General features: G+C 47.7%; 1 protein-coding gene across 1 annotated transcript in view; it reads left to right on the top strand.

The window, feature by feature from the left end:
* Positions 1 to 8,444: 8,444 nt before the first annotated feature.
* STOX2 (storkhead box 2) overlaps positions 8,445 to 23,458 on the top strand; it is a gene marked incomplete at its 5' end in the record, with an annotated part of 133,439 nt that continues 118,425 nt past the window's right edge. Inside the window, one exon of the mRNA XM_082759833.1 lies at positions 8,445 to 8,847. Within this exon, the coding sequence (XP_082615959.1) occupies positions 8,445 to 8,847 (403 nt within the window). The remainder of the gene's footprint in view (positions 8,848 to 23,458) is intronic.

Below are 23,458 nucleotides of genomic sequence, written 5' to 3'. Positions count from 1 at the left end.
GGTGACAGGACAAGCAGCTGCAGCGAATATCAAAGCCTGTGTGATCATCACAGGGGGAAGGAAATCGGAAATGTGCTTAATAATACTGTAATGTTCTGTGTGAGTTTGTCTGTGGACCAACATTAGGAAGCCAAAAAGCAACATAAAGGTCTTTTAATGCAGCTTTCAACTACCAGGCTTGTTATAACAGAGAAAATTAATTTATTCTCTCTCTACTACGAAGAATCCTGTTTGCAGGCCCTTTGTCTGGCCTGGAGGTTGCAGGGAGGGCAGAGGGCTGTCATCTTTCAGAGGCCTCTCTCAGGGCCACCGCTCCATGAGGGCAATCACACGAGGAGCGCAGCAATCGCCTCTGTTAGTTGATGACCTTGGAGATGCCGATCGCTCAGAGTGGATTTGGACTTGAGAAGCTTTTACTTCAAACACGCATACCTGAGACCAAAGGGATGCTGGTAAGGATGGCGAATGTGCTCAGTGAAGGAGTTTTTGGCACACCTGGGATTTCACTGCTAGGGGTAAATGGGCCCTGGCTATCAGTGACGAGCTATCCACTGTGGGGAGAGGGCATGGCATCTTCCATGAGGAGATGTATGGCTGTGATCAACCTGCATGTTTGTTACTGTAATGCTAATCACAGCGGTAAGCTTTGGCTTGCGACTGCTGTCCAATTTCTAGGTAAATTAAGCTGATGTTTTATTAATTATCTCTGTGAGGAACTCAACAAGCCATCTGAATGGTGCTGTACGGCTTTGCTGCAAGTAGCTGCCTCCTTTGGCCACAAAGCTTCCTGCAGCCCAGGATCGTGACACGCTGGAGCTCCCCTCCGTGAGCACGCGCTGTGGCTCAGGAACAAGCTGTGGGGTGCTCCCCTGGCTCGTCTTCCTGGGGCAGCCACCGGCCACGCTGCAGCTCCTCACGTTGCTTTCACTGTTAAATAGGGGACGGATTTTCCCACTTGGGTTCCACAAGGCTTGCTGTGCCCAAGGTAGAGGGACTCTGCCCAACTCCAATTTCAAATTTTCTCCAGTTCTCCCTCAAAAGAAGAAGAAAGGTTTGGCATCCCTCCAAGATTTTGCTTTCATAGGCCTGGGGCTGCCTCAGGGTTGGGATGGATGCTAGAGGGACAGGATTGTGTCTGCCTGTGCCTCTGCTAGACCTCAATGAATGGATCTCAACCAAATCTACCTACAGGACCACAAAGCAGACCCAGGAAGGAATTACACAAGGCAAAATGAGAGTAGAATAAAACGTGTCTTAAATCCAGAACTGAGATCTTAAAAAATCTTCTGGGCAACTTCTAATTCTTGTAATTTAAATTCTTTTAAAGTCAGGGGGTAGATACCTGACTCCAGGAGGAGGTTTCAGGTGTACATCTCTGAGCAAAACGATTAAGCCTCAGAGAAAGAGTTTTCTGAGAAGCTCTCGGTTCTATTTGCATTACTGACGCTTGGTAAATACTTAGCTAAAACTTCCTTTTCTTGCTTTTAGAAAGTCTTTTTCTCTGTAGCACCAGCACGCTTGATCTGCGCTCTGGGTTTGTATTTGATGTCGTGCCAACCTGCAGCCCGTGGAGCTGAGGCTTGCCCCGCACACCTCTCCCACTGCGTGCTATTGTATGGGCGTTGCACTGACCCCACAAAATAACTCACAAAATAATTAAATCACGTTTTGGTGACCACATTGGGCTTCAAAATCAGCTCGGTATTTTCCTTGGAAAAGCCAATTAGTGTCACAACATGATTGCACACCCAAAAGCACACAGTGCATGGCAAAAAGCCCTCATACTTACATAAATCTCAAACTGCATTTTTTCTTCTTTCCCATTGTATTTAGTTTCCTGTGTGCTCTGAGCCCGTTATGAGTGATACAGCATGGCCCGACCAGCACAGGGACGAGAGCCAGGGGCAGCCCTGCAGGGATCACCCGCCTGGGCTCTGCCCTGCACCCAAGCGGTCCCCAGCTGGAGCTTGGTGTCCCAAAAAGAGGGGTGACCCAGCCTTCCCACCTCTGCCCTGGCCTCGGTGCCACCTCCTTCCTCCCCTTCTCCTGGTGGGGCAGCAGCCCCTGGCCCTGGGAAGGGGGAGATGTAGGGCTGGAGGACCAACCCCAAAGGCACCTAAACCAGCGCTGGTGGAGTAGCAGCTCTGCCGCCGGCTTCCTTGGGGTTTCCCCCTTTTTTTTTTTAATTTTTTCTTCTGGGAGGAGGTTTCCTCCTTCCTTCCCGTTTCAATAAGCTCACGCCTCCTTCCAGCCCGTGCCAGTATGAACAACCAGAAGCCACACCACCCTTTAAAAGCAACAGTGGATTGGCCTCAAAATGGACCATCAATGTCAAGTACAGGTTTAGCAGTCGATAGTTGTGGTGTCTCTCAATATGCTCCTTCAGCTCCAGGAAGCAGAAGTGTGAAAGCTACCTGTTCATTTCTGTAACTTGCAGGATTTCCAAGAGTAAGGAAAAGGAAAAGTCTAAATATTTTTTTTTCTACTTCTACCACATGCCCTGGCAAAGCTCCTCCTGTATATGCAGTCATGGTAAAAATTACTCATTCTTGTCTCTTCCTTGAAAGAAATTATCTTGTTCTTGGCTGTTATCACACACGTCTCTTCTGCACGAAGATGAAGCAGCAGTGTCTTCATTTTTATAAACAAATAGACAAACACATTTACATTAAAATCAACAGAAATTTCATGTGCAGGAGTCATCTTTGCTGCCCCAGCAAAAAAATATATTTCCTCCTGCATTTCACATTTACCAGTGAAGTAGGCTCAGATTTAGCTGCTGAAATTTGCAAGAGAGCAGGAACTAACCCAGGAGGGCTCAGAAAATCCCTGGTATGGCTTACAGTGCAGAGAATGAGGGGCTCTTGGCAAAGTTTCCATTTAAGCCAGCCCTGTGCATCCTGATGGGGCTGGGCAGGGTGTATGAAGATGTGTCAGGGAGAGGAGAGGGCAGAGCAGAGAAGGGGAGCACAGCAGGGACAAAATAGGAGGCAGAAATTCAGCATCGGGGTGAACATCCACCAGCACACCAAGCCGTATGAAGAGACGGTGTTATAAAGGGTTGTTCGTGCTCTGCTCACCGCTGATAGCCACTGCTCATGGTGCCTGAGATTCGTAAAACAATAAGCTGATAATGGCTATTGTCCCAGGAAGAACAAAAGCTGAACTTTCTGGTTTAGCCTGGTGCTGGGTCCATGGATAATCTTCAAAGAGAAGCTACAAAATTTAAAAGGCATTAAGCTCTGGGAAGCTTGAAATCTGGCACACCTGGTTTACAAAGATTTTCTTTTTTATTTTTTTCTTTTCTTTTCACCCTGGATGCTGCTGTGTGTTCATTTTTCTGTCTGAGTGCCAAAGGCGATTTTCTCTGTCGAGTGCAGACTCTTGACCTTGGAGCGGGATGACAAGGGAGTTATCCCAGGGTGTGCCTATGCCTGTCAGGCGATACGAGGCACCAAATAGAGCTGTCTGTCTTCTTTAGCTAAAATGGTTTCACAAATACTTCATAAACAGCCGTCTCCACAGAGAGGAGAGCTGTCTGCATTATCTCGGCGCGTTCAGCATTGAGATTGATGACAAGTAGGGTCACCGGTTAAACTGTCTGATCCTGACAAGCCGAGGCGAAGGGAGGAGGCAAGATGGCTGCCAACAAGGCCCATGAGAGATGGCAGGCCCCAGAGCTGGCCCTCCGGAGACCTGCGGGTCTTTGCATGGCCCTCAGAGCAAACCCTGCCTTTTGCAGGCTGCAGCGGGAGCAGTGAATGGAGACCCAACTGGTCATGATGATCCCTTGGGGACTTCATTGTGCAGGTGGCAGTGACCCCACCAACTTTATGATGGCAGAGGGGACATCATGAGGCTTGTGCCAGGAGCACCTCAAAAACATTTGGGAATTTGCTTGTGGAGGTGTGGAGTAGGACTCAGTGTTTGCCTGAGGTCTTCTCTTCCAGCCAGCCTGACTTGGGAGCCACAGTCAGTGATGTGAGAGCCATCGGGTGCCAGCGCCACGCCTCTGCTTGGCTGGGTCAGGGATCAGAAGAGCCCACCTGCTGCGGGCCACAGGCTGCGCAAGGAAATAGGGAAATGGGCAGAGAAATGGATTTTATTGCACTTTCTTCCAGAGCACTCATGAAAATTAATGGCTGTTTCATTCACAATTTCTTTGTATTACTGGTAGGGGAATCATAAAAAAAAAAAAAAAAAAAAAAAAAAAAACCACCACCACAGTTCTTTCAGTATATCAGCGCATGAGCTGCCTGAAGGCATTTTTATTTTTTTATTTTTTATTTTTTTTGCAAAGCGACAAGCGGATATTTTAGGCAAACTGGTGTGCCATTTTCATAATTAAAATTGCATGTTACCTGCAAGTATGAGTCCTTTATGATGGCGATATTGCTGAGCTGCATAGTTTGAAGCAGTAATCCTACCTCTGTCAAATACGTTGCCTAAGCCTCACCCTCGAGCCTGGCTGTAATCTGGTCAAAAGCCACCATCAGAATGGCCCCAAATAGCCAGCAAGTAAAAGGCAATTAAAGTCGGAAGGCACATGCAAGTTTCTCTCCTGTAGATAACTACATTTAGAGGGTTAAGACATAATGCCCTTCTGCTCTCATCAATTCCCTAGCCTTGCCAGCCAGTAATTTCATATGCTTTCCTGACCGCATCCAGCCTCACTTCCCCAGTATGCATTGGGTTCTGTTAAGCAGACTGTAGCTAAGTGGACCCCACCTGCTCCCCTACCCAGATGGCAGCCACCTCATTGCCAAAACTCAATCACCAAGGATTTTCCTGAGGAGGAAGATGGGCACAGCTGCTACAGCCAGGAATCTCCGCTCCTTTCCCTGCTTGTGTCCCACGGCCTGGTTTGCCCTGGCATCCCTGATGCCAGCAGGGCTGAGTCAGGCAGAGGTGCAGGGCTTAAAAAGCCAGCAGTCAGCTGTTTCCTGGCTGCTGTTTAGGCTGGGGCTGGCCCATCACTCCTCGCAAGGAGGCTCCCACAGATTTCACTGGGTAAGTGCCTGAGTAAGGGCTTCTGTGCAGGGCTTTTCGGGAAGGGTGGCAGAATAGGGCCCAGGGCACAAACGCTTGGCTCCTGGCAGAGCAGGGACCATCAAATAGCAACTCCTGTGGTGACTTTTAAGTGCAGGTCTCAAGGAACTTCACAAATGCAAGTAGTATTACTGTCCCCATGTCACAAAACAGGTTACCAAAACCAAAGGGTAAAGCTAAACAAAGTGCTGCCTTGTGGACTCTTGGTTGCAAACCAGTTTTCATATGATGTGAACTAAGTGAATGTGGATCTATATTTACCTACAAAGGCTGTCACGAGTTTGGGAAAAGCTTTAAGAAACACCTAACAGAAGTCCTCTTCCATGATCTTCCTTTTCTTAGGCAGAAGTTGCCATCAGTGCTCACATCTCCACTGTTTTAGGGCATTCACTTGAAAAAAACACTGTGCTCCTGCCTTTTCTCAGAGCATGACAAAAAGAGTACCAGGCCTTCATGTTGTGGGCACATCTCCTCCTGGCCCTTCTCTTCTCCAAAAGTCCACTGCTTCAAAGCCAGCAGCCTGAGCCAGCTTACCTTGACTCCACGTGTGCTTCAGGGCCATGCTGGCTGCCCACGTGTAGCTCTCCGCTGAGGCAAGAGGAGAAGACAACTCTGAATTGCCCCAAATCATCACACATATCCCTTGCTAACACACTTTGCATGCTGCAAAACTGCAAACAAGTGAAAGATGCACAACCACTGTTAAAATATACATATTTTACCTCAGCATTTCTTTTCCATTCTGTGGCCCTGCTGATTTCTAGGGGAATACTATTTTCCCTGAGGTTGGTTTGTCTTTCTGCCCTTTAACACCATAAATAGTGCTGTTTGCTGGGGACCTCCTGCCACTGCAGATAAATTTCAAAGAGACCAGTCTAGGTCTTCAGAGGTTTCTCACCAGCAGCAAGGTAAACTTCTACTTTTCCAAACACTTCAGGGGTACTTAGAAGTGCCACTTCACCCATTTTCAGCACTCAACTATAAAAACATTGTAGGCTGTCTTTTTGCCTGTATCCCTACTGGGAAATACCAGGTCAGCTTTCATTGCTTGCTTGGAAGGAAGAAATCCCTAGAATTGAGAGTGCCAGGAAAGGAAGGAGATGCTCTTCTACCCAAAACAGGAAGCTACAAAATGTACATAAACCAAAGTTAAACCGACCCCCACCAAAATTCTGAGGAAAAAAATATTGAATTGGTAATGAGAGGTGAAAGAAGGGGGAATGGGGAATAAGGAATGATGAAGTTCACTCAGTATATACTTGTGGGACCAGCTCCAGCATCGTCCCACCTGTCCTGGCTGCTGCTCTTGCTTTCGGGCGCTGTGGACCAGCAGAGCGGGTGCCACCAGCACCCACAAAATGCCAGCATCCTCCCGATATCACTTCAGGGCATGATGAGCCCAGGTGTTTATCACCTAGGATAACTGGGCGATGTGCAGGGAAAGGTGGTGTGCCCCATGGAGAGAACAGTTCTGCAAACAAGGTGAGAGAAGAGGTGATGAAAGCAGGGTGGGAGTGGGCCAGCAGGCTGAGGAGTAGCCTTTAGGGGAGAACCAGCCAGGGGCAGGGAAGATGTTGACAGTGGGCAAAGTGTTGCTACAAGTGCAAGGGAAACAACTGTGTGGCGTATTTCACCACACTGGTTGCTTCAGAAAGCAGTGGTGGTGGAAGAAGAAACTCAGGTAATGGAGAGAGCAAGGCCAATGTGGTGGCCGAGGTGCTGTGCATGCGCTGCTGCCAGAGAGGAGAGGAGGGTGGTGGATGTGGCTGGCACTTGGGCCTCGGGGGCGTAGACAAAATGGCGGCCCTGACGTTAACGCTCAGTGCCTATCAGGAGCAGAAACCTAAAAGAAGCCCAGAGGTGTAATTTGGCTCCTTTGTTCTTACAGGTAGGAATAAGGAAACAGAAGAGCCCAACCAAGCCCTGAAGTTACCTATTGACTCTGATCAGCGGCTGAGATGTCAGCATGAAGTGCTCCGCACAAAGGCGACACAAAGGTAAGCCCTACCCAGCAGAGCTGAAATGGAAGCGTGATGGGAGAGATAAAAGGCTGGCATAATGGGAGAGGAGGAAGGCACCAGGTAATAACAACACTAGCATGACAGGATCATGACAGTAGTTTCAACACACTAAGACTAGTTATTTTAACAGGCAATCAATGGCTCAGATGAATGCTGTGAAGCAGCCTAGAGGACAATAAGGATGCTGGGGGGTTCTTTTTCAACACTTAGGGCTGAATGAGCACCTGAAAGTGCTCCTGGGACATGCTGACAGCAGCACAACCAGAACTGGTGGGTGCTGAGGCGAGGGGGTCCCAAGGCCTTGCTGTGCTGGCTGCTTAAGCAGGGGCTGCAGAATTGTGAGCTGTTACTCTCTGCTCCTGACTCTGAAGGACCTGCTGTGGTTCTGGGCAATTTATTTGACCTCTCATTTCCCCTTTGGTAACGATGGGTTCACACAGCTTGTCTCCTTGTAAAACTCCTTGGGATGCTGGTAAATTTGGCCTTACAAATTTACAAATTTTCTAGACAGCACTGGCCAGAGAACAAAAAGCAAGGAGTGGGAATATCAGAGGAGCCTGGGCTGGTAGGCAGTGCCCCGGGGAAGGCAATGAATGCGAACAGACAGAGTGCCACAGGATCTGAATGAGGTCAGAACCGAGTGGGGGATAGCTCGAGGGGGCAAAAAGTGCTAAGGGATGTTGCTGTGAGTGAATTTGGGAAAAACAGGTAAAATACCACAGTTTATGCAGAGCGTGGTGGTTGCAGCCTCCTCAACTGGCTGCTGCCCCCTCTCTCCTCGCGTCCCCCTTTCCTCTGCCTTCCCTTCCGCCCCTTCTGCCCCCTCCTCTAAAACATGAGGTTTTGTTGTGGTCTTGGGTGTTTCAGATGGTGCGGTGAGCTTCTTAAATCTGCTTTCTGAGAACTTTGGACTTTGTACTTTCCCCATCACTACCGGATTTCAGTACCCCCGAGACACCAACGGGTTGTTACGGGTGATGAGGGCGGTGATGGATGGGCTCGGCAGGGCTGGTGGGGTCCGGATGGAGCTCAAAGACCACGCAGAGGAGACTCGCTGGGATCCATCCCCAACCCATCGGGCACCACCCGGGGCTGAGCAGCGGGGCTGGCTGCGCTTTTTGGCGGACCCCTTCGGCGCCGGGACAGGGCAGCACCCCTTGAGGGATGGGAGGGACGCGCCGCGCTGCTTCTGGCCGGGAGGAGGCAGGATAACGCTGGCAGGGGCGGAGCGGCCGAGCCGAGCCGAGCCGTGCCGGAGGTGTGCCGAGGGCGGAGCGGCTGTGCCGAGCCGTGCTGAGCCGTGCCGAGCCGTGCCGGGGCTGCGATAGGGGCAGCCCGGTGCGGTGCCCGGTGCGGAGGGCATGCCCCAGGGCCATGCCGCGCAGGGCCGAGCGGTGCCTGCAGATCGCCCCGCACTCCCTGGCCATCGTCCTGGGCGCCGGGGGGCGGCCGGGGGGCGGCGGAGAGGGGCCGGGAGCGGCTCCGGGAGCGGGACCGGGTCCGGGAGCGGCTCCGGGTCCGGGTGCTGGGGGAGCATCGTCGGAGCTGGGTCGCCACCGCATCGGCTACGAGATCTTCGCGGACTTCAAGCGGGAGAACATGCAGCACTTCTGGGACCGGCGGGCCACGGCGGCGGTGGCCGAGACCTTCTTCCTGGGCTGGATCGACGAGCAGGTGCTGCTGGTGCAGGGCAAGGAGGAGCACCTCGAGGTGCTGCGCCAGGGCTGGGCGCGCCGGTCCCTCAAGCCCCCCAGCGGCTTCCACATCAAGTGCCTGGGTGGGTGCCACCGCGACGGGACGGGGCGGGAGGGGACAGCAGGGGACAGCAGGCGGCCCCAGGACACGGCCCGGCCACCCCCGGGATGCTGGCAGGTTGTGGGGCATCTTGTGGGGTGCTGGTGCCAGCCCTCGTCCCTCGGTCCCCAGCAGGAGTCTTGCGTGTTTCGGGGCAAGCTGTGTCTCGGCAGAAGTGTGGGATGCTGGGGGGGCTCGGTCTTGTGTCCGGGTGTCGCTGCGGGGTGGTTGGAAGCACGAGAGGATGGAGGGGTGGAAACCTGGGGAGGTGTAAGGCAGGTGGCTTTCGGAGCGGTGAATGGAGAAGTCGGTCATGCCACGGTAGGTTGAAGGTTTGAGTTATGGTGCTGTGCCCCAAGGGGAGTCCTTCACAATCCTACATGCCTGTGGTATATATAGCCTGGGAAGTGGCACAGCTCTCCCTGAAACTCCTTCGGGGAAAAAATTAAATCCCAGCATGGACAGCAGAAATGTTTGCAGCACTGAGAGTGGAACCTGCATATTCCGTGCTTCTCGGTTTCATTTTTTAATCTTGGCTTTGAGTATTTTTAGCTGTCACTGGCCTTCTGGAGTGGGCAGCACAGAGGGACACGCACAGTGGTGTCCCTCGCACAGCTCCCAGCCACCACCTCGCTGCCACCCGCTGCCTTCCCCTTGGATCTGCTCAAACACGACCATTTGTCCTGTGCTGAGGGGGAAGCTCGAGACAAGCTGCCCACTTAAAAATGAGTGGATAGACCCTTTTTGCTCATTATACAGAAATTCCCTATGAACCTTGGCAACCAAACAGCACTGGAGAATGGGTGGCAGATCCACCACGGGGATACAAAAGTTTTTCTGCGTTCCACCGGTGTGTATAAGAGCATGAAAACTGCATGGCAGGTAGCGGGCTTGTGTTGTGCCTGGGGTTTGGACAGAGCTGCCGTTTGCAGCCAGCAAGCCCGGGGGGAGAGCCTGCACGTGCTTCCCACCAAGGGCTGCTAGATGCTCGTGCCTTCATTTGGGGAACAACAGAGTGTGGTGGTAGGCATGGGGACAAGGCTGTGGGAAAGGCTGGCTGCTGGGGTACCTCCCTGGGCCTTCTGGCTGCGGAGGAGCTCCAGAATGGGCAGTGTTACCTGGCCGTGTGCAGGGGTCGGTGTTTGATCCTGGGGGTGTTGTGGGCCCTGCCCAAGGGGTGACATTCCTCAGCCCGTGGCGCACGAGGGGCCATGGAGTGCCGGGCTCAGACCTTGGCATTGCTGGTGGCAGAAAGGAATGTAAACAGCTCTCTGCAGCCCGCTTTAAAGTACGGAAGCACAGCTTTTGCTAGGGGTTTGTGTTAATAAGTAAGCTGCCTTGTGTGTAAATAATGTGCTTTCCTGGCGGGTTATCTTCAGTGTGAATTTGCAGGAGGCTTGAACCCAAAGCTTTCATTTGACTTTAAAAATAGAAAGTGCCTTTCAGTCTTTGATTAAAGCTATGGAAGAAGAGCAGGGACCTGCTTCTTGCACCAGAGTCTTGCCTGTAGTGCGGTGTCCTCAGCTGCACTAAAGGAGATGGGAACAACTGATCTATGCTTTCTTTCACTGCCTTTTTTCCACGGCCAGACTGATCATGCCGGTCGTCTGTCTAAGCAGATTCAACATGCACTTACTGCAAAGAGACCGGGGGAGTTTCTCAGTTAAAGAGGAGGCAAAGTAACGGGCCTGGCCTGTGGGCATGAGCAGCTGCTTAAACCCGTGTATTTGTGTTTTCAGCTCAATTAGGTGTAAGTGACTGTGCCTTACTTAAGAGGCACTTACTTAGTGCTTGGCGTGTAACGTGAAAATGCACTTCTGGGGCGCTGTCCTCCAGCCGAAGGGCTGCATCAGAGCAGCTTGCTTGGCCTCCGTTTTTGCCATGATCGGAGTTGCTCGCGTGTTAGGAAACGGGTGAGTGTGTCTGGGCTTTGAGCTGGCTGAGGGGGACACGTTGGGAAGCCCACGTGGACTTTGAGCAAACAAAGCCACAAAGCCAGCGTGTGCTAAGCTTGCTGATTTGGAGGGTCGAGGAACCCGCCTGTAAATCCCATAGGTCCCGTGATGAAACTCGGCGTCTTTGCTAAGAGTGACTTGAAGCTTTCTTGTAACTTTGCAAGGCTTTTGTAACTTAAGTCTTTAATGAGCGTTATTATTTTAATAGGATCTCTTTGACACACCTTCCATTTGCTCCCACTAGTGTTTGTCATCCTGGAAGCTGATTCCCCCCCCCCCTGTTTTCAGCTCTTCGGTGCCTCCCCAAGCAAGGCACTGCTGGTGTAGCAGGCTTGAGGGTGCTCCACCTCATTTCCCTGTCTCCATCGCCTTTTGTGTTCGCAGATGGGACTTCCTGCTGTATTTCTTGCACTTGAGCTCTGCGTCTTGGACAATGGGCGTCTTTGAGAGGTTTTCACACGCTCTGTGGAAGGGCCATGCCCTTTTGCAAGGGCTGCTCTAGCAGTGAGTGAGCTCCACTGAAGTGACCAAACCTTGCAGTATTCCCGCGGTCGGGCCCAGAGCAATTTCTGCAATTACAAGCTGAGGTTTCAATCGGCGTTTTCAAGAAATGTATGGGCAATAATTAAACTAACTAGCACGAGTTATAATTCAGCGAGGTCGGTGGGGCTGGGCTGCTGCCCATTGTTTGTGCTCAGCCAGGCGCAGGGGGGGACGAGGTTTTTTTGCCACGCTGGGAGCTGGAGCTAAGTGTTCCCTTTCTTCCCTCTCCCTGCCCCGTTCCCTCTTGGCACCAAAAATTAAATTAACACTCCACCAATTTAGGTGCACTAATTTTCACAGAGTTTTCCCCAGTCATTAGTGGATGATTATGGTGCTACGTACCCTATTGGATATTAAATGTTATTCATTTATAGCCAGTCATAAAACATGAAGTGTCTATTTTTCCCCTCCCAATTATCTCCTTTAAATGAAGAAAATTTCTTTTCAGCAAGGGAGTTTTAGGTTTCATAGTAATAAAACCTCTGAGGAGGAGCTGACCGCACACTCATCTACACCTTTTGTATGCCTCATAGTATTGCCATGGGAACTTGAGGGGATTCAAACTACACATTTTTTTCTTCTCTCCCACCCCAACTTAGAGCTGCTTTTATTTCTGTGAGGTGGCTACTGCAACCTAAAACAAAAGGTAGATTTGGGTATATTTAAACTAGTAGCTTGACTGAGGTGCTTATGAGTTTGCTCCCAAGTTTGAGCAAAGAGCTCAGAAGTGTTGGGTTGGGCCTTCAATGCACTTTGCTGGAGCAGCTTTTAGAGGCTGGGAAGAGGGGGGTAAGAGCTAAGTGAGCACAGACTGCATAAAACGTGCCTGATTTCTGTGTCTGGGGTTTGTGCTCACGTTTTGGTCGTGAAACCTTGGAGCTGGAAATGCTTTTTGCTCTTTAACAGAAGCTGCAGAAGGTCTTGCAAGACTCAGGCAGGTTACTGCCTTTATCTAAAATGCAAGGTGAAAATGAGAAACACGCAGGAAGGAAAGATACGACTTCGTTTAATTTCTTTTTCTCCCCCCCTGCCTTCCCACTCCTCATGAAGAAGCAAAGTCAAACACACTGATGCATTGTATTCATTGTGCAACTCAAGTCAAGGATTTATAAGTTAATGGACAGCTCGTGCTGTCTCTCTGCCTTCTCCACCTCCTTTCCCCCACAAAGAGTGCCATTGTGTGGAAGAGAGCCCTTGGTGGTGGCTGTGACTTTAGCAGCAAACTCTATTCGAGTGGGCTCTTGGGCTGCCTTCGTTGTGCGCCGAATGAGCCCCATCTTCCTCTTCACCTGACCCTTTTTTTTTTTTTAAAGAGGAAAACAAGCTTTTTTTTGCTCCTTTTTATTAATTTTCAACTTCCAGTGCAGGAACTCGGCAGGAAGGAGGCGAGTACTTTCTCCTAACCTGTCAAAGGCAGGCTGAAGCCTTCAGCAAGCTCTGACTGCAAGTCTTGCCGGTGATTTCCTTTTGTGTCACGGTTAGGTCCTCTTTGCAATTTGCTTGTGGAGGCATATTGCCCAATTTTATATTTATCAGATTGTAAGGATTGTAGTGGGCTGAGTTTGGACCTTGTACGCATGTTGCCATAGTTTAAAATCTGGCTTTGAATGGGTTGGTTTGGATTCATGAAGTATGCTTTCAGTGCAGAGATGTTACAGGAAGAGTCAGCTGTGTATGAAAACATGCTGAAGACTGGTGATTTTTTCATTCAGCGATTTTGTGAAGTGGAAGGCCGGGACGTGGGCCCTGTCTCCAAGCTGTTCTCGTGCTGTTGCCTTGGGCCACTCATCCAGATCATGAACCTGTCCTCCTGGCCAGCAGCGTTGCAGCTTGTCCCCGAGGTAGGGCATGCCAAGAGCTTTACCACATTGGTGTTTGCATTCGAGACGTCTAGTTAGGGAGAGTAACAGGAAAGTTGCAGCCCGGGAGTATCAGGTGTCCTCCGGGGCTCTTGGCATTCAAGCCTGCCCTGGGAGTGCACCACGCCTGCCTTGGGCTTCAGCAAACACGCGATGGCTGGGCTTCTCCCTCCCTGGTAGGCAAGGAAAGCCAGAAGTGTTTGGAGGAAATAAACCAAAAGCTGCACCCAGCTGGTGGTTTCCGTCGCAGAAACCGTGGCTGTGAGATGTGGGGATGGAAGGAACATCTTAGTAATCAATTCCTGCAGCAGCAGAAATCTAATGGGGTTCTGAAATTTCAAGCCCTCGAACTTGTTTCTGCTTTAAATATAGAGCATAAATGTTTTGATTGTTTTCTAATGATGTTGACTGCTGGAAATGTTACTGCAATATCCAGTTTCCACTATTGCAGTGACTCCCTGGGTGGGCCAGATCGGGAAAGGTTTTTAAGGATATTAATTTCTTCTTGGAATAAAATCCCTTCACCTAATATATAAACATGCTTTCTTCTGTCCGGTGTATTTGATCCCTCGGTTTGACCTGGAGCTTCACCTGAGCCCTGTGTGCGATGTGTGTGAATGCTAAGAGCGTACAGGCGTGTATATTTGGATGAACCAAGGTGCTTTCCTGTTGACATCTGAGCGCATCTTCACAGCTCTTTTTTAATCAGGCTCCTGCTCTGAGTCATGGCAGCAGCAGAGCATGCGGTCAAAGGGTTCTTCTTCTTCACTAAGTCTATTCTGTTTTTTTCTTATGAAAGGAAGTCACTATGCAGTGCACTTAAACACGTACCACATAGTGACTTCTGTAGTATGTTTTCTGGAGCTGGACATGCTTCTAAACCACGCAACATGAGACTTTGTTGTTCTTGTGCCTTGGGCTGGGGAGGCCAAAGTAGAAGTCTGGAAGCAGTCAAACACGGTGCTGTATTAGCATAACCTTGGGTTCCACTGTCTGCTGATCAATGGAGCGATTAACGAGGGTGTATCAGTGAGAAAGGCAAACCACCTGAACTCTATGAAACAACTCCATACTTTGTTTGCAAAATTTATGCACCGTGACAGTGAAAAATGCCTCTATCTGAAGAGTTTGGGTAGTTCCATGAAGGTGTATTTTTGTAGCAGTTTTTGCTAGCTGTTAGTGCTTCAGAAGGTCTGTAGGCTACCTGTCTTGGGAGGAGAGCAGATACCAAAGGCCGCAGTGCTAGGCCCAGTATGGGGAATCCCACCAAGAGAGAGGAGAGGGAAGGTGACAAGCCTCGGTGGCTTTCCCACTAGCCCAGTAGGCGTGTTTTGGGGGGAAGACCTGGGTCTGGCCTGCGGCAGAGCAGCGTTTCAGCCCCTGCACTGGTCGCAGGACAGAGCATCGCTGTGTCCACCCTCACCTGAAACCACAGCTGTGGTAGCTCCTGCTCATCTGCTCCCTTCCAGCTGCACATGCTGCAACGTGCATTTTCACTGGGTGCTCAGAGGGAACAAAGGAGTAAAACTGCAAGGACGGTGTTTAACACCGGGGCTGTAAAACTCACCGTGTATTATTAGCATTAGGGGAAGCTGGCTGCTGACGATGTGTTTCAGGCATGGCAGCGGAGTCTTATGAGGTATTGTGGGGCTATAAAATGAGTGTGACTTTTTTTTGAGGGAACTTTTTTGGTCCTTTAAAAACAAACAAAAAAAAACTGTGTAAAATCTAGAGAAACTCTCAGCTTAAGAAAAATAGGCAAATTATTATTCACTCTTTCAGACTCAAGTTATATTTTCTACTTTGGTAATAATGTCCATGAATGTTTCTGTCTATAGGCAGTGGATATGAAAGAAACAGGTTTTTGGACGCATAAGTCTTTCTCCACGTTATTGTGAGTAAGACTTGATAGCTAATGAGTACCTCAGCTGCCCCTCAGCCTTGCCAGCCTCTGCTCAGCCCGTGTGGGAGCAGACTCCGGCCTTGCCTCTTGCTCCAGCAGGCCGGCGTTGAACGTTTGCTCCTGTGCTCGTCGTGTACAGCAGGGTTGGTGCCCAGACACGTTCCCCTCTCACTGACAGATGAAATAACAATAGCTGGCGTTCAGAGCAAGCCCAGTGTTTTCTTTGGGCTTCCCTAAAGGGCCTCCTTTGTCTTCACCGTCTCCACTCAGGGAAACCCGTACACCTTGCTTAATCCCAGGGTGCTGTCAAGGTGCTCTGGCTTCTGAAGCCAGAAGTAAGCCAGCACCCGTACAGAAAGAAGATTTCCAGAGCTGATCGGCAGGAGGTTGTGCCCGGGTACTCCCTGCGCCCAGCGAGGTGCCTGCATCCTGCTCAGCTCACCTACCAGCTGAGTGATGGTGGCTGAGTGAGCCTGGATGGGGCTTCTCAGGTGCTTGCTGTCATGTTATGAGCGGCTGTGGTCTACTGGTGGTCAACGACTTGCATCTGCTGTTCACTAGGTAGGTCTTTAACCAGTTGCAAATCAGGATTTTAAGGTCTGTTTTCAAGCAAAGATTGTATCTAACACACTAGGCATTATTAACATAGCATGTCAGGTTATTACTATTTTTTCTTTAAGCGGGTGTGTATTTTGTCCCTAGATTCTTTCAAAAAAAGGGAATTTAAGGAGCACACAAACCTACTGTTTTCAAAGTGGAGCTGAAGAAAGCTTTGAGGACACTGAGCTTTCCTTACAGCACTATTAGTTTGTCATAGTTTTCCTTTTTGTTGAAAAGAAATACTATACTTCCTTTTTTTTTTTTTTTTTTTCTCCTACTGGCTGAGAAAACCTATGCAGTTAAAGAGGAAAACCCTAGTTTTGTGGGAAGCCAAAACAGGCAAAGAATAGTCGTGAAGAGGTAATGTAAACAGTTGCTGTAAAGGGAGCGTGAAAATTAAAACTTCCAGTCTGTAATCTGAGATGCTCTAAAAACAAGTGTAGTATTTTTCAAACAAGCATCTTCAGGAGAGATGTCACCCTTGTAGAGAAGCCTCCTTTATGAATACGAACATCTGGAAGGAGTGGGAGACTCGGAGAGGAGGGAGGCCAGCCAGGGCTGTAGTGGTATGGACAGGTAGTCTCGAACACAGTGCTTCTTCTGGTAGGGAAGCAAGTCTGATAGTGTTAGGTCTGTTCTGTTTTTATCAAAAGTGGAGGCTTTGATAGTACTTCAAGCATTTTCTTAGGAGGGCTAGCTACGTACTATCATATCCTGTCTTTCAGCTGACCAGGAGATGCCTGCGAGGTGTAGAAGGACGAGCGTAGGTCTCGTAGGGCTGTGAAGCTTTACAGCTTTTCTCAGAGAAATTTTGTTTCCTGCAGCATCCCCCAGTAGAGGCTTAAAGTGATTTTCAGCTGGAGTTCTTGTAACCTTCATATAGATGTGTATGTGCAGGTGTATATCTGTGTGGGTTTTAAAAGCTGTATGAACAGAGGTTTCCCATTGCTTTTCCCTGAGTAGTCCAAATTCAGCAAGACACCGATGCCTGCATGAGAACGTAGCTGCTCAAGCCTGACTTCAGTGAGAGGATTCACACTCCTATATGTAGGCATGCTGCATGTTCTTGTACTTGCCTGACTGTTAGGAGTTGGTCTGTCTGGTTGTTTCCAGAGTGGGTTGTCTGTGTCTAAGCCAGGAGCCCTTTAATTGCGATTTACACTTGCAAAATCAGAACTAGTATTCTTTCCATTTTTATTTTTGATGTGTTTAATGCTCTGAAGAATAAACAGCAGAAGAATTAATCCAAGTGCCTTCAGGTAAAGCATCAAGCAGAAGTCTTAATTAATAGTTTATCAATAAAAGTATCAAGCAAAAATCTTAATTAATACTTTGTCAATAAAGACAAAGTAACAAAAAGCAGGCAGCTTGACCTACAATCCTTCCAGTTTCTTTCATTGGGCAGGAGTTAGTAGCTCTCACCTTGTCATTTTCATTTATGGTGATAGCCTTTAGTCTATAGATTTCTTATTAATTCAAGTCCTTTGCTTTTATTTCCAAGGTATTTCTCTTGGTTGTTAGTTTTTGTTAGAGTTGTACAGCCAGAGCTCCTTGGTGAGGCTGATGCCAAAGAGCTGTTGGAAGGTCTGTAGGGACACGCTTCTTGGCTACATTTCAAGCACAGCATGGCTGTGAAATTTTTTAGTGTCAGAATCACTACATCTATCAGTGTTCTGCTTTTTGTGTCAATAGCTAGCCTCATTCAGTGACATATTTGATCTTAAAGAGGAAAAGCAGATTTATCTGTAGCCCATTGCCTTAGTCTCTTTCATTTTCCTGCTCAAACGATTTTTAGGCTTCTGGTTTCAGTGATTACTTAAATCAGCTCTAGTGCCTCCTTTGCAGTGTCTCCAATGTTTATATTGAGACAGAGGGCAAAATATATCCTATCTTTTGGGAGTTGCTAGACACCAATCATCTTGTGAGCTGGAAGAAAAGTGAGCTATAAAATTCATAAGGTTGATTTTTGTGACAAATGATGAAGGTAAAAAGGAAATAAATTTGGCTTTTTTTTTTCCCACTAGCTAGGAAGTTGTTGAACAACTGAGACACACTATTTCAATTTTTTCTTGTTTCCATGCTGATGAACACATTTGCTCAGTGGCTTGTGCATCCATTTCCAATTCCTGAGGATTTTCCATGGTTTTGAATCCTTTACATTGCCTCCTGTCTCAGTGAGTAATGACCAGATGGTGTAATGGTCCTCAGCTTTTATTTCTATTTCCAGCAGAAATACAGCAAATATAACCCTCGCTTTTCACTATTACCTCTCCGTAGGCTCTTCAAAAGGAGTTTACAGGTCACTTGGGCTTATGCAGACACCAAGTTGAAAACTGATGACCTTGCCAAGCCCTATGTTTAACACTCAAGTGTGCAGGTACCTGTGCTACCGAAGCTTGTGCTCCACTCCCAGCATGCTGCAGATTTCATCAAAACTTGCCTTCTCATAGTTCCCACCTGTTTTGGTGTGTCCAAACATTGTTTCTTGCCTGTGTTTGACAACACACGTGCTTTGGGGCCAAGGTCTTTGGTGGTAGCTCTGTCAGGTCGATGTTGTGTGGGCACGGACTCAAGGCCGAAGTCCGTAGGTGCTCCTGCAGTGCAAACAATTAGGTGATTGTACTCACACACGAGGTTACTTGTGAATGAGAGGTAGTCTGTAAATAGGCAACAGGGCAAAGAGTTCTTGCTCAAAACCTGCCTGGATTTGCTTTACCTGTTTCTCACCACTTAGGCTGTAGTAATTACGTGTTGTGGCACCTCTCAGCCTCCTTCGTGAATGAATTGCATGCATAAGGTTTTTGAAAGCTTTAGTAGAGAGCAGTGGTGAGTTTGCAATCACATGCTTAGAGATACGTTTGGCATGAATATGAAGGCATAAACACACAATGCTTCATAAATGGCTATTTGTATTTTATTTGCTATGGTTGTTCACTTAAGAAATGAGTACAGAGCCCATTGGGTCAGTAGGCATGTCATACTGTCCTAGTCTGTGGTATTGTGCTCTCAGTATATCCCGTAGAAACGCCAGGAGTAATTGCATAGTGTGTTGCAGAAGGGAACTGGAGCCTGTTACATGGTTATATGGTGTTTCTTTCAATGAACGGCAAGGTAATGGTCGTTGCATGATGTTAGGTAGGTTTTAGATACATAGCTTCTCTTGCAAGCTCATTCTTTCCTAATTATTGTTTAAAAAAAAAAAAAAAAAAAGTGAGATTTGCACCTCAAGTCAAGGTCTCAGTGCTTTTGCAAGGTGACCAAACTTTTCTGCCTCATTAGGCTGCTTGATTTTTTCCTGGTCATGTTTCAGCTGAACATAAATGCATGTGAACTAGTTTCGAAGTGGCCAGCTCAGGTTTGGTTTGCATTCCTCAGCTCCAGCAGTAATTATGGACTTCAGCAGTGGCTAACTCATCCTGCTGCTCTGGCAGCCTGTGACGAGCCGCTGCAGTAAGTGGCTTCAGTCCCTGGATGGAAGTAGCTCAGGTTTTGTAGACTACACTGCAGTGCTGGGATACTGCAACCCTCCTTTACAAACTGAGCTGCTGCAGTGAATTCCTTGTGGCTTTCTGCTTCCTGCCTTTTGAATTTCTTTTTCTGTCAGCTTAGGAAGCGTGGCTTTTACCTTCATCCGTAACTGGCCTGTTCTTAACGCTGTCTGGCCGACTAAAAGCTGGTGCTGTCATGCAGGTTCTCATCTTCCTCTCCACAGGTGGCTTTGTGCCAGGATCTCGCCAGCCTGATGAAGTGTGGGTAACAGCCTGCCCTCCCCAGCTCCTCTAGCTGCTTCTGCAACCACCGTCCTTCCTCTGGTCGCTCCTAGTGGTTTCCAGAAGTGTCTTAGGCTGGAGGGGGTGCTAGCGGGGGCGAAGCTGCCAAAAGCTGGCTCTCGGAGTGGATATGGTGGTGTTTCGCTGTGAAGTCAGACCACACGTTTTGTAAACAGTGTGGTTTTGACCCTTAAAACCATGAGATGGTTAAGGCAAGGCATGGTGCCAAACAGCCGTGGGAACAACCGGGCTGAGAAACAGCCTGCTGGGGCCCAGAGAATGGGGACGTCTTCGGTGCTCATAGGGTAGCTACGGAAAGCACTTGGGTCAAATGTTTGACTACAGGAGTACAGTCCCTCCTTCACATTTTTAGCAGGAACAAATCTTGCTCTTGGTCTGCACCGCCACCACGGTTTCAGCTGGCGTGGGTCAGCGCTGTGAAGGTCTCCTCGCCCGTTCCCTCCCCTTCACATGGAGCCCGCAGTGAGCCGGGTCCTAATGTAGGATAGAGATCTGCATAAATCCTTACGGACATGCAATCCTTTCTCTGCATTACAGTCTGCGAACGGATATTTGTGGGATTGTAAATTAGTTCGTAAGGCTCATAAGGAGCCTTCAGAGGTCTCTGGCCCAACCTCCTGCTTGCAGCAGGGCCAGCCATGAAAGTAGGCCAGGCCATCTAGATGTAACGCCCCATTGAATGTGGTGGTGGCACCTAACAGCAGATTTGGTGGATGATTTCCACATTTCCTATGTGTTTTGCTGTGGACGGGTCCTTTTGTAACTGGCTCCTGTATAACAGGTTCCCCTGGGTCCTCCAGCCTCAGGTTTCTCTGTGTAATGGGAGACCCGGGAGCACCAAGTGCCGTCTGGCATGTTCCACCCACGCTGTTTGGACACACTTTTTTTTGAGGCAAATGGGATAACTTTTTGAATCACAGAGATGTGAGCAAGATTAGTTAGCTACTGCCCTCGGATGCAATGGGCTCATTCTTTAAAGAAAAACAAAACACAGCAAAAAACACCACAAAATGTTGGCCTGCCTCAGCCGCACTTGTCTGTTTTGACAGACCTTAAGGTGATTGACAGAGCCATAGTTGCCAGCGGCTTATTAAAGGAGGATCACTTATTACCACATTGCTTGTTCTTGGGAAAGACTGTTTTTTGTGCCAGCCACTTCCATGGTTTACAATTTTTTTGCCAGAAACCCAGCTATAGCTGCTGTAAGTAACTGTAGTAGACCTTTTGAAATGGCCAGGAAGCCTGACCTTTCTTTATTTTAAATGCTGAGAAATGGGGGTTGTAATGACTTGGTGAATGGAAGTGCCAGAAAACAAATTAACCAAGTTTTTTTTTTTAAGTCTTATAACCTCATTTTCTACTTCTTGTGTGACTTTTCTTTCTGCAGTTGACCTGCTCCTTGTGCAGCCCCAGTCTTTGCTCAGCTCATTAAATCGTGCTTTCAGTCTGGCTTTAGACTTACTAACTACTCTTGTTAGTGAGCATTTCCTTCTTATCTCCTGCCTTTCATTCTTATCTCGGCCTTTGGGCGGAAAACACTTTACAGAGGCTACAGGCCTTGAAGTTGGTCTCCTTGAAGGCAGGTTGGAGGAGACATTGACCATTCATGCTTTAATTTCAGTGTTTATGCAGCCTGGTTGATACCCTCTGGGCTATGAAAATGCTTCATCTTCATTCATCTTCTGAATAAATGAATTTAAAAAAAAGACTACCTCAAACTCTAGTTACATATTTTTGCATGGACCACGATGTCACTAAAATACAGAAACCGCATAAAGTTTGTAAGCTTTCTGGCCCATCTGCTGTTGTTGCTAATATGACGGATCTGTTTATCTGCTCCTCATGCAGGGTTAGGCTAGCAGATACGGTTGACTACACCACAGTTTCTGGACAGGGACTAGTTAAAGGAAGAAGCCATCTAGGTGTTTGACCAATGTGCTTTTAGCAGCAGTTACCTAAACCCTTCTGGGTTGCTGGAGGAGGAAGCAAGCTTGGTAACTTTAGAGCTTCTCACTCCTTCTTGAATAAAAGACAAACAACTTTTATTTGTATCAAGACAGCAAGAGTTCGATTGTGTTTCCAGAGAAATGAGATATAGAGATGCCTCAAGCTAAGAGGAAAACAGGAGAGAGAATATATGAAAACCTAGGCTACGTGATTTCTTTTGTCTTTTTCTTCTTACTAACAATATCCATTTTATCCCCTTCTTGCTCAAGAAAATATGTTTTTCTGTTGATATATTAACAGATCAGCTTCTAAGAGTCCAGCCAGGAAATACTTTCTTGGTCTCCAGAAATGAGAGTGCTCTTTCAGAAACAATTTACAGCTCTCCTCATGGTTGTGAAGATAACATCAATAACATCAGCTGGGTAAAACTATTCTGTAAGTGCTGGAGCCAAACTCACCCTGGACTCAGTAGAGAGGAGAGGTCACATTTTTTAGTTATTCCAGGCTAACACTGAAGGCTGCTGATGAAATTGAATATTCATGTTATTTAGTTGCTAGTAGGAGTAAACACAGTTTTTCTCTTGTCTTCTGGACAAACTGTGTCTTTCTTTCTAGTGCTGTAAGTGTCTGGTTTCAGGTGGATTATAAAAGATACAGTGGAATAAAATCAAACTATTCCCTCCTTGTGTATTCCAGTTACTCTGGAACACTTTTGCATTTAAACATTACAGCAGTGTCTCTGTGTAAGCAAAGTTTGCTGCCAGTTGAGTGAGAATATATACCTTTCCTGACGGTAGAGCTCATACAAAATATGCTGCTCAAAGCACTGCTAGAAATACATATAGTGTCATTTGCAAGCCCAGGCAATTATACACACAATTTTATAAATGTAGAAGGCAGAGGTGCCTCTCTGACTAATATATTGGTAAGGGCACACCTCACTTTATTAGAGTGATAACTTATTTATTAGTCTATTTTTTGACCAAGTCACTAAAGCTATTTTTTTCTCTCTTTTCTGATTAGCTAGCAGTGTCTGGGCAAGTTATCTCACACTCTTAGCTCCTGACTCTTTGAAAGTAAAACGTTGTCCTGTTGCTTTGGAAGCTTCAACCCTGACCAGGCTGTGGTGTTGCTCCTTTTTGAAATTTATTGCTGTGCATCGTAAATAGCATGTGAGGGGAAAATACGGATGTTATGTCAAAAGGCTTGCTGTTGGTGCAGCTTCTATTTCCTTCTCTCTGTGTGTTTGCCACATATTTAAATGAAATCTCTTTTCCTTTGCCATCCCATGTTTGTGTTGGGTGTCAGTGTGCGTTAGAGTTGATGGTGGTGGCGCTGGGCATGCTGTGCTCGTAACGCTCATGACTGATGATGAGTGGACAGTGCTGAGAAGGCAGATGCACTACAAACACAATTCAAATGTCTTTGTTCTTTTTCATCAGAACGTGTTTGTCATGGGAGTTTAACTGCAGGGGGGTGGACTACCTTGTTAACTGGAGTTGGTTTATTTATTTGTTGAAAGTCACAGCTTTTCCACAGGAGGAGTTTTTGCATACTTATTCTGGCTGAGAAGACAACTGGACTAAGTTTTTGGTCAGTCTTCTTTGGGCAGCGGCCCAAGTACTCAGGCACTTCAACCGAAAGGATAGAAAAATATTCAAGAAACATACAGTTGACAGCAGTAAGGTAGATGGAGAATTGGGGAAACCAAGACAGGAAGTTAGGCTTCCTCCCTGATTTTTTAAATTTATACTGTTTTACCAGTTTGTTTCAAACCTAGTAATGTGTGATCCTCAACCACTGTGTGATTCTGTCTCTAAAGCTATTGTATAAGAAATAGAAAATGAAACTGAAGTTGATATTATACCAGTGCATAGCTACTGTGGTGCATAGGAATGTAGAATATGTTGTGAAGTTTGTTTCCCCATCTTGGAGAAAAACGCCAAAACAACAACAATAACAGCAACAAGAATGCAAAACACACACAAAGAAGTAG

Source organism: Aythya marila (assembly GCF_965140915.1).
Source record: "Aythya marila genome assembly, chromosome: 4".
NCBI classification, from domain to species: Eukaryota; Metazoa; Chordata; class Aves; order Anseriformes; family Anatidae; genus Aythya; species Aythya marila.
This window is presented reverse-complemented; position numbering and strand designations above follow the sequence as displayed.